Raw genomic sequence first — 11743 nt, 5'->3', positions numbered from 1 at the left:
ATATTATTTGGTTGGAAATTTGACAACACCTGAGGATCCTGGATGAATGTTCCAGGCCTACCATCTGGAGTACTCCTGAGAGGACACATGGCAATTTCTGGCTTCATGAACACTTGTAGTATCATCAATCCAGGTGAAATTATATAAGAAGGGCAAGTACACATGTAAACTACAGTAATTATGATAACTGAATGGCAGATATTCTAATGTATACACATCATAAAAAAATAATAGTATGAATACAGATTTATCTGGAGTGTTATCGGGGAGGGGGGTTGTATTAGTTTGAATGAAAAAAAAAAATCGAATCCTTGGAAGATGACAACTTTATTGTATTTTATGTACAACAATAACATCTAATGATACCATGTAACATTGAAAATATCTTTGTTCTACTGATGTCTCTTTGTAAAAACTATTGTGTAATTTTCTTAATAAAATGATCTAATAAAAAAAGTGTGTCTTATAGTCTAAGAAATATAGTAAGTTCTAAAGTAATTTCCCTCTCTCATTCAATAATACGTCCGTTAAATGTTTTTGTACAATTTGTCAATAACGTATATAGTTTGAATTATTTTTGATGGTCAACAAAATAATATTTTCCAGTAATTAATTTTTCACACTCTAGGTATGATCTCCTCTGTATGGGATTTTGACTTCTCATTCCTCATGTTTGGTCCTGTTAAAATATAAACACTTCTATAAACCTCCCATGCTGGGTCAGTTCCAGCAGTGTCAGCACTTGCATTTCGGAGGTTCAGGTTTTTATGTCATATGAGCCCTGCATCCAATTAGTGGTGGCTTCACTGTTCTCATCTTCAAACAAATCGAACAATAAGAGGAAGTCAAAGAGAAGTCACAGCACTGGCTTCCTGTTCATGTTCAATACGTCTGAGGGTGGGGACAGTGAAACTGAGGCTGATTGGACACAGGGCTCGTGTGATGCAACAACCTCATATTTGAGTCCCAAGAATGCAAGTGACGATACCACTGGAACAGCACCGGCACGGAAGGTGAATATGATTTTTTTTATTTTAACAAGGCCAAACATGATGACAATTCCTTTAAGAAAATACCATTTCCGTTTAAAACATTTCCCACATTAAGAACATGGAAAAGGCTTCTACGCTGTGTGGGTTCTCTGGTGGTGATCAAGAACCGACTTTCGGTTAAAACATTTCCCACATTCTGAACATGAAAAAGGCTTCTCCCCTGTGTGAGTTATTTGGTGCATAACAAGATGTGATTTCTGGTTAAAACATTTCCCACATTCTGAACATGAAAAAGGCTTCTCCCCTGTGTGAGTTATTTGGTGCTTAACAAGACTCCCTTTCTGTTTAAAACATTTCCCACATTCTGAACAGGAAAAAGGCTTCTGCCCTGTGTGAGTTATTTGGTGTATAACAAGACTCCCTTTCTGTTTAAAACATTTCCCACATTTTGAACAGGAAAAAGGCTTCTTCCCTGTGTGAGTTATTTGGTGCATAACAAGATGTGATTTCTGGGTAAAACATTTCCCACATTCTGAACATGAAAAAGGCTTCTGCCCTGTGTGAGTTATTTGGTGCATAACAAGACTCCCTTTCTGTTTAAAACATTTCTCACATTCTGAACAGGAAAAAGGCTTCTTCCCTGTGTGAGTTATTTGGTGCATAACAAGATGTGATTTCTGGGTAAAACATTTCCCACATTCTGAACATGAAAAAGGCTTCTCCCCTGTGTGAATTCTCTGGTGCTTAAGCAAATCTGATCTCTGGCTAAAACATTTCTCACATTCTGAACAGGAAAAAGGCTTCTGCCCTGTGTGAGTTATTTGGTGTATAACAAGACTCCCTTTCTGTTTAAAACATTTCCCACATTCTGAACATGAAAAAGGCTTCTCCCCTGTGTGAGTTATTTGGTGCATAACAAGATGTGATTTCAGGTTAAAACATTTCCCACATTCTGAACATGAAAAAGGCTTCTCCCCTGTGTGAATTCTCTGGTGCTTAAGCAAATCTGATCTCTGGCTAAAACATTTCTCACATTCTGAACAGGAAAAAGGCTTCTGCCCTGTGTGAGTTATTTGGTGTATAACAAGACTCCCTTTCTGTTTAAAACATTTCCCACATTCTGAACATGAAAAAGGCTTCTCCCCTGTGTGAGTTATTTGGTGCATAACAAGATGTGATTTCTGGTTAAAACATTTCCCACATTCTGAACATGAAAAAGGCTTCTCCCCTGTGTGAGTTATTTGGTGCTTAACAAGACTCCCTTTATGTTTAAAACATTTCCCACATTCTGAACAAGAAAAAGGCTTCTTCCCTGTGTGAGTTATTTGGTGCATAACAAGATGTGATTTCTGGGTAAAACATTTCCCACATTCTGAACAGGAAAAAGGCTTCTGCCCTGTGTGAGTTATTTGGTGTATAACAAGACTCCCTTTCTGTTTAAAACATTTCCCACATTCTGAACAGGAAAAAGGCTTCTTCCCTGTGTGAGTTATTTGGTGCATAACAAGATGTGATTTCTGGGTAAAACATTTCCCACATTCTGAACATGAAAAAGGCTTCTGCCCTGTGTGAGTTATTTGGTGCATAACAAGACTCCCTTTCTGTTTAAAACATTTCTCACATTCTGAACAGGAAAAAGGCTTCTTCCCTGTGTGAGTTATTTGGTGCATAACAAGATGTGATTTCTGGGTAAAACATTTCCCACATTCTGAACATGAAAAAGGCTTCTCCCCTGTGTGAATTCTCTGGTGCTTAAGCAAATCTGATCTCTGGCTAAAACATTTCTCACATTCTGAACAGGAAACAGGCTTCTCCCCTGTGTGAGTTCGTTGGTGCATAACAAGATTTGATTTCTTGTTAAAACATTTCCCACATTCTGAACAGGAAAAAGGCTTCTCCCTTGTGTGGGTTCTTTGGTGTCTAACCAAATCTGATTTCTGGTTAAAACATTTCCCACATTTTGAACAAGAAAATCTGTTCTCTGCTGTGTGAATTGTTTGATGTTTAATAAAAGACTTTTCAAGGGGAATGCTATTTCCATATTCGGAAGATGAAATCGGCTTCTTTGGTTTAGGAACAGTTCGCTTTTTAAAGCTTATTTTGTGACTTTGATTTTCCTTAGTAGTTGGTAATGAATCAGAAGACAGGACTTGTTTCAAAAGATCAGATGACAGATCTTTGCTGTGAAGGGATGATGGTACATCTGGCATAATGACATTCACTTCAATTGTATCCTGTGTGATCTCAAGATCATCTGATTTATAAATTGAAGATGTCAGCGGCACCTCTGATCTCCTGGTACAGTAATCTGCTAAGAATAAAAAAATATTTTTCAATGAAATATCCTCAAACTTAATTTTTGAACATTTCTATTTAAACTGTCATTAATAATGGCAAGTTATGTAAAATATTTGAATTATTCACCGACAAAATGACAGTTGACAGTCTAATAGAAAACCTCATGGCATAAACCAGTGGAGTGTGGTGTTCAACTGTTTGTTCATTCTACCTCCCAAATATGGAATAAAAAGCCACCAAACAATGTTATGTAGACAAAATAATACCAATGAAAAGTTCTACTCATCTTACAAAAAACAAGTCCCCACTCAGGTCCATCAACTGTCAATGGAAAAACAGAGGTTTCTACATTAGTAGTGGCTTGAAAAGCAACATGGCTTCCATAAACCAATCTTGCAAAATGCACTCTTCCAAAGTTACATCTCTCCCTCGCTTCGGAGCCTTGCAGTGTGCCCAAACCACATTTAGCATCCATGTATTTGGCATTACTATAGCGAGAAGAACTCACTTAATTTATGGTGCGTGTGTCTTCTGTAGCACAATCTGGGCACTATGTGTTGGGTAATAAAATGGTATATTTTTAATTTTTACTCTCCAACATCCACTGAACGCTAATTACCGGAAAGTGGCTGTGGAGTCAAAATTGTCACTACTTCTATAGATTAATTCACAGAGGGCTATACTGTCCAAAATGGAGTCACTTTATGGGGATTTCTACTGCTCTGGTTTTCTGACATTGTCATATTAGGGAGTCTACAAATGCTGTGTCCCATCTTCTCTGGGATCTGCTAATATGACGTCTGCTTATTCATTCTGTAGGCGGCGCTGGTAATGGAGGAGACAACAGAACCAGAAGCTCTGGGGGGCACAGACTGTCGAGCCACCAAGTTTAAGGTGCCTGCAACCTGTGATAACATCTATTCTGGCGGGGGTACCATCCATTCTGGCAGTCTGGGTGTGCACGCTGTCCAGCTAGAGTAATTTGCACCCTACTTCAGCCAACTGGAAAGCACCGCACTCCACTGAAGCTTGAAGCATATTGCCGGAAGCTGCAAGATACAGGCTTGTTCTCCTCTGGTTCAGTCCTCTGTACTCAGCTCCCAGCTTGTGTATTTGTTTCTTGTTGTGACCCCAGCTTGTTTACTGACTACTCGTACCTTTGATTTTGTATTTTCTCTTCCCTCACGGTTGCAGTCAGACTACCTGACTATTCTTCTTGCCATCTCATACTACTGAAAAGCAAGTATCAATGTGGCCCAAACCTAGGGGTCTGTGTGTAAGTCCAGATGTAAAGGGGTTAAAGAAGTTAAAGGATGATGGGCAAAACTACGACTATATAACACACCTACTGAAATAATCAAGCTGAACAGTCTTTTTAAGTACAAAAAAGAAATGAGCAACTAACGGCAAAACCTCTTTGGGGTAATTAGAGTATGGGACTGTTAGCAATATAAACTATTGTAAAGGCCAATATTTTCTATCACATTAATTTCAACAAGAAATATACTTTTAAATAGAGCTATTTATAAGGTTGTGTGCGCACGTTGCGTATTTGCTTGCAGAAATTTCTGCAAGGTTTCTGCATCTCTTGGCAGAAAAATGCAGCTGATAATACGCGCGGTTTTTCTGCATTTTTGTGAATCCAAAGAGCTAAATAAAGATATATTAAAAAAAATAAAAAATAGTTGTGATGTCATTTCCTTGTTAAACCTCTTCAGCCTGATACCCTCATTAATATTAAATAAAGACAGACACACACCAGCCTATGTCGGATCATTAATATAATTAACCTAGATATGCTGTAACAAAAAAACAATTATCAGAAATCTGCGTGAAATGCTATATCTGTTTATATTTCAAAATATTTAAAAAAAATTGTGTGGGCTCCCACTTAATTTTCATAACCAGCAGACAGCAGCTGACAGCTGATATTAATATTCTGAGGAGCCAATACCCAAAGGTTCGCAGGCTACGAGTATTAATATCAGCTCACAGCTGTTTGCTTAGCCTTTAGTGGCTAGTTTACAGGGAAACCCCAGAAAAAAAAAAATTGACAGGGTTCCCCCTATAAAATCAAACCAGCAAAGGCTAAACAGACAGCTGTGGGCTGATATTAATAGCCTGGGAAGGGGCCATGGATATTGGCATCCACCAGGCTAGAAACATCAGCTCTCAGCCGCCCCAGAAATGTTGCATCTTATAGAGGCACCAATTCTGGCACTTAGCCTAGCTCTTCCCACTTGCCCTGTAGCGGTTACAAGTGGGGTTAACATTTGTGGGGTTGATGTCACCTTTGTATTATCAGGTGACATCAAGCCCACAGGTTAGTAAGGAAGAGGAGTCTATAAGACACCTAATCGTTACTAACCATAGTGATTTTGTATAAAACTCAGACTCCTTTATTGAATCAAAATTTACCATTCTTACTGAACGCCTAATCTCCGAACTCCCTTGTCTCCTGCAAACAATCAAAAAATGATAAACCAACATATAATACTATCCTGTCCACCGTAGTCCATTTAATACCGAGTGTCCCACAGCGATCTCACGTGTAGAACAGTCACATCAGGAGATGTGACTGCTCTACCCGGCCTCTGGCGATACACTGCGGGAATAATTACCTCCTGTCAGTGTATCACTGCGCTGCCGTGAGAGTTTACCGGAGTTCATCAACTCCGATGCACTCATTTACGGCACTACCGCTATGTGAGAACTTTCCCACGCAGCGATGCCTTAAGTGAGAGCACCGGAGCTGATCAGCTGATTAACTGATTAACTCCAGTGAACTCTCACCGCAGCTCAGTGATATACTGCGGGAGCGATTACCTCCTGTCAACAGACGTAGCCGGATGGGAGTAGTAGTCCCATCAGATGACGCATGGGTATACACGTCGCATGAGTACACACACAGACACACATGCACATATTCTCCACCCACACACAGACACACGCACATATTCTCCGCCCACACAGAGACATGCGCACATATTCTCTGCCCACACACTCTTCCTCCTTCTGACATTAATTCTCTTTGACAATTAGCTGCGTTTTTGGCAGCAAATCCACAAACCTTTTTACACCTGCGATTTTGCTGCAGATTTGACTGACTCAATTAAAGTCAATGAGTCAAAAATGCTGCAGAAACGCAAAAAAAATTGACATGCTGCAGAAAATAAAAGCTGCAAATCCGGACAGAAATTTACTGATAATGTGTAGAACACTTCAGGATTGTCATTGAATTACTTTGCTTTAGTATTCCATCGCGTTTTTTGGAGCATTAACACACGTAAAAAAAAAACCCCAGCAAAAACGCATTGTGTGCTACAGCCTAAGGCCAGCGTCACACTAGAGAGTTTTACAGACGTAAGAGAGGCGGAAAAACAACGCATTGCACACGGACCGATTCTCTATGGGGCAGCTCCTATCTGCCGTATATTTCTCGGCCGTATTTAACGGGCTGAGAAAATCACAGCATGCTGCGTTTGTCAGCGTATTGCGCAAAAAATCCGCCAATGAAAGTCTATGGGGGTGAGAAAAATACGGATTACACACTGACCATGTGTGTGACTTGCGAGAAATACGCACCAGTGTCCTATAGAAAAGCTGGCAATTCAGTGCGGTGTACAGTAAAATCACACTAACAGGTTAGAATAGATAGAATAAATGTCTACACATAGTAAAGGAAGGTGTGTGTGTGTGTGTGTGTGTGTGTGTATATATGTTATACATATACTCCATATTATCTAATATATAAAGCTGTGTGTGTGTGTGTGTGTGTGTGTGTGTGTGTGTGTGTGTGTGTATGTGTATGTATGTCCGGGATTGGCATCTGCACCCCGCGCGTTCCAATTCACCAAACAATTTTGCCCCTATCTACATAATGGGGAAGAAGTGAAAGGAAAAGTGTTGGAGGCAAATTGACAGATGCCAGATGTGAACAAGGGGGACTTAAAGAATGAGAGCGATGGTGCCAAAGAGTATATACCGTAATAAAGAAAGGCAAGGCGCACAACTGTAAACCAAATAACAGGGAGGTGCCAAGAGGCCGGTAGTAAAAGCTACATGTGCACGGAAGAAAAACAGACACTACCGTAAAGCCTGCACACTACACCAATTTTTAACAATATATGAAATTTTTATTGGGTACACCAAAACAGCAAAAAACACATAAAACATAAGTAAAAACAGAACAATCGCACCCCACTCATAGGAACCCCTTAAGGCACTATATCTATATTCTATATGATTAATAAAATGATGACGATAAATACCACAAATATATCAATACAAATATACCATAGTCCCCACAAACATATGGAGCAATACAAATGTGCCTAAAATGACAAATGGGAGGGACCTCCTATAGAGAACATGAAATGTACATGAACCTATGCCACCGCTAATTTTGTGGCTAATATAAATCCTGCTCGGACCAGTGTGCAACCATAACAAAATAAAGTAGAAATGGCCACGGTCTCAAATAGAGCCATAAGCAAGCCACCATGGCCCATAAAAGACAGGTAATAGGATGGCTGTGAATCACAGATCCATCATATGTGCAAATAAGATAGCACCGAACTAAATATATAAGCCATGATGGAAATCACAAACGGACCAGGATAAAGGAGGATACCAACCAGAGGGGGGCCCAGATGAAAAATTGGAGCAGGGTGCAACCCAACGCGTATCGCCGTAACCCGTACGGCTTCGTCAGGGGAAGATGGATTCAAATGAGCGCAGCACATATAAATACCTGCTCGCTGATAGGTGCATCGGGCGCTGATGTGAAACACAGGTGTGCAGGAGAGGCACACATACCGGAGCCGGAAATGAGCTGGATGAAGCAACGTAAGACCGCGCATGGGCACAAAAGTACAGCCCAACAGCGCCTGCGTGAGAAGAACAAAAGAGTAGGCGGCCAACGTACAGACAGCGGCGCTGGTCCGCACACGTGCACAAGATCATGGAGCCACAGCGCCTGCGTAAAAAGATCAAGGCATGAAATTACGCCAGGCCAATGAGGCCATAGTGCAAAAAGTACATGCACAGGAGGCCCACCTAGCCAATCTGTTCTAATATAGAAGTGCGCCCGATCAAAATAGAACTGTGGTGCCATAGTCACAAATGACGAGAGCAGACACAAGCCGATCAGCATAGGATCAGCCCAGGGACCTAGAAGCACCAGTGCAAAGAAATAAAAAGAAAAGAAGGGAAAATACTGTATGACGGGCCCGATGAGAATAACAGAAACATAATACACATAAATAAAGAAAACCTATTAAACTAAATAAACCGTGCACAAAACAAGACAAGGCGCCACAACACATAGGGGGATACTTACACAAACATATAAACATATATCCACACATACCCATGTAAACCAACATATACACTCACCGGCCACTTTATTAGGTACACCTGTCCAACTTCTTGTTAACACTTAATTTCTAATCAGCCAATCACATGGCGGCAACTCAGTGCATTTAGGCATGTAGACATGGTCAAGACAATCTCCTGCAGTTCAAACCGAGCATCAGTATGGGGAAGAAAGGTGATTTGAGTGCCTTTGAACGTGGCATGGTTGTTGGTGCCAGAAGGGCTGGTCTGAGTATTTCAGAAACTGCTGATCTACTGGGATTTTCACGCACAACCATCTCTAGGGTTTACAGAGAATGGTCCGAAACAGAAAAAAAATCCAGTGAGCGGCAGTTCTGTGGGCGGAAATGCCTTGTTGATGCCAGAGGTCAGAGGAGAATGGGCAGACTGGTTCGAGCTGATAGAAAGGCAACAGTGACTCAAATCGCCACCCGTTACAACCAAGGTAGGCCTAAGAGCATCTCTGAACGCACAGTGCGTCGAACTTTGAGGCAGATGGGCTACAGCAGCAGAAGACCACACCGGGTACCACTCCTTTCAGCTAAGAACAGGAAACTGAGGCTACAATTTGTACAAGCTCATCGAAATTGGACAGTAGAAGATTGGAAAAACGTTGCTTGGTCTGATTAGTCTCGATTTCTGCTGCGACATTCGGATGGTAGGGTCAGAATTTGGCGTAAACAACATGAAAGCATGGATCCATCCTGCCTTGTATGGAGCATCTTTGGGATGTGCAGCCGACAAATCTGCGGCAACTGTGTGATGCCATCATGTCAATATGGACCAAAATCTCTGAGGAATGCTTCCAGCACCTTGTTGAATCTATGCCACGAAGAATTGAGGCAGTTCTGAAGGCAAAAGGGGGTCCAACCCGTTACTAGCATGGTGTACCTAATAAAGTGGCCGGTGAGTGTATATATATAATGTAACATAAGAAATACATAAAGACGAAAAAAGTATACTAATAAAGAAACAGAAGGTAGAACCATAAACACCAGGGTCCATGGAAGAATATATGTATGCGTCAATACCCATAATGTGGCCATAGACACAATAGACAAACTTACAATAAGGAAAACAGAGGAAAGTGCAAAATTACACATATGTGTATACATAGCAGCAAGGCCCGAAACAGGCCCAAAATGACGTACCCAGAAAACCCACCAAAAGTAAGAAAATCAATAATCACGGGTCACATCAGGTCCAGAGGGGCGGCACATTAACAGTAATAATAAATAATTATCCAAAACAGGAGACATGGAACATGTCCAAAGGAAATAGCAAAGTGTACAGTCCGTAAAAAAGTACGACGATGACCAATGTAGATAAATATGCGCCTCCATAAAGTTCCAGAGAGACCGAAATCCAAGGATCTGTAGAGTAACGATATGTAATTTTGTACAGGTACAGTTTCGGAATGCCGGGATTTTATCGGGGCACTAAATTGCAATATGCACAATATTATCCTGACATATGCAATTTCCCCGTTATCAGTGACATTTTTGGACCTTCGGATTACTAAGGAGAATGGATCACTTGTTACGAGCCTGTTTCGAAAACCTACGGCTACGAATTCCCTCTTGGAGTATTGTAGTTTTCATCCAGCACATACCAAGAGAGGGGTGCCTACCGGACAATTCCTACGGGTAAGACAAAATTGCACTGAGGACAAAGATTTTCGTTTAGAGGCACGGCAACTTACATCACGACTTAAGGATAGAAGCTATCCAAGGCGGTGTATTTCATCAGCCTATGAGCGGGCTAGGTCGCAAACCCAGGTATCCCTATTGACTGCTAGGACCAAGGTGACCAACACTAGGCCTCATTTTATTACTACTTTCAATTCCCATTGGTCACATGTAAGGGGGATTCTTCGCAGACATTGGGATATCTTGACGACCGACCTTCAGACCTCTAAAATTGTTAGTAGACACCTCTGCTCACGGCGAGAAGGGCTCCTAACTTCAAGGACCTTCTCACCAAGAGCCATTACACGAGACAGACGAAGAGGCTACAGCGGGGTGTGATCCTAAAGGGTTCTTTTGCGTGCGGTAGCTGCAATGTATGCCCTTACATGTGTGCTAACAGAGATTTTTTCGTTAATCCCAGGGATGGTACCAGATATACCTTGAAGAACTACATTAATTGTAAAAGCAGCTGTGTCATCTACGCCTTAATATGTCCATGTCACATGGTATACGTGGGACAGACATCCCAGGAACTTCGACGACGTATACAGAAGCATTTCTCAACCATTAATCTGGCATCTGTGGATCAAGCGAAGGGTAAATTGCTTACCTCGGTGGCATCCCATTATCTTACCCACCACTCTGGCAAAATCAACAACACACAAGTGGTTGGGTTAGAAAGGATACAACTGTCCAATAGGGGGGGATGCCCTAGGAAATTGCTTCTATGGTCGGAATCCCGCTGGATTTTCAATCTTAATTCAACAAGCCCAGGGGGTCTTAATGAGGAGCTTTTATTTACTGTTTTTTTGGGTGAATAGCTCTTTAATATATATATATATATATATATATATATATATATAACTTTTTGTAGATCTGTTCCTTTGGGGTCATTAGCTGTTTTTGCCAATCATTTTATTATTAGTTTTTTGCTTTTCTCTTTTTTTTAGATGCTGCTTTTTCTTTTTCCACTCTTGGCATACATCGCTATGCAGTCATCAAGTTTCTATACCATTGGCCTGGATACAAGATGTACCTCAAGTGTCCCTGTGATTGACTATAAATATTACGGATGTATTACATATCGTTACTCTACAGATCCTTGGATTTCGGTCTCTCTTGAACTTTATGGAGGCGCATATTTATCTACATTGGTCATCGTCGCACTTTTTTACAGACTGTACACTTTGCTATTTCCTTTGGACATGTTCCATGTCTCCTGTTTTGGATAATTATTTATTATTACTGTTAATGTGCCGCCCCTCTGGACGTGATGGGACCCGTGATTATTGATTTTCTTACTTTTGGTGGGTTTTCTGGGTACGTCATTTTGGGCCTGTTTCGGGCCTTGCTGCTATGTATACACATATGTGTAATTTTGCACTTTCC

The 11743-nt window shown here is 41.0% G+C and overlaps 1 protein-coding gene across 1 annotated transcript in view; it reads right to left on the bottom strand.

Moving 5' to 3' along the window:
- Window positions 1-316: 316 nt before the first annotated feature.
- Window positions 317-11743, bottom strand: part of LOC143768257 (uncharacterized) — a 28908-nt gene continuing 17481 nt past the window's right edge. Inside the window, exon 6 of the mRNA XM_077256950.1 lies at window positions 317-3300. Coding sequence (XP_077113065.1) covers window positions 1124-3300 — 2177 coding nt within the window. The 3' untranslated portion in view covers window positions 317-1123. The remainder of the gene's footprint in view (window positions 3301-11743) is intronic.

This window comes from Ranitomeya variabilis, chromosome 4 (genome assembly GCF_051348905.1).
Source record: "Ranitomeya variabilis isolate aRanVar5 chromosome 4, aRanVar5.hap1, whole genome shotgun sequence".
Classification (NCBI taxonomy): Eukaryota; Metazoa; Chordata; class Amphibia; order Anura; family Dendrobatidae; genus Ranitomeya; species Ranitomeya variabilis.
This window is presented reverse-complemented; position numbering and strand designations above follow the sequence as displayed.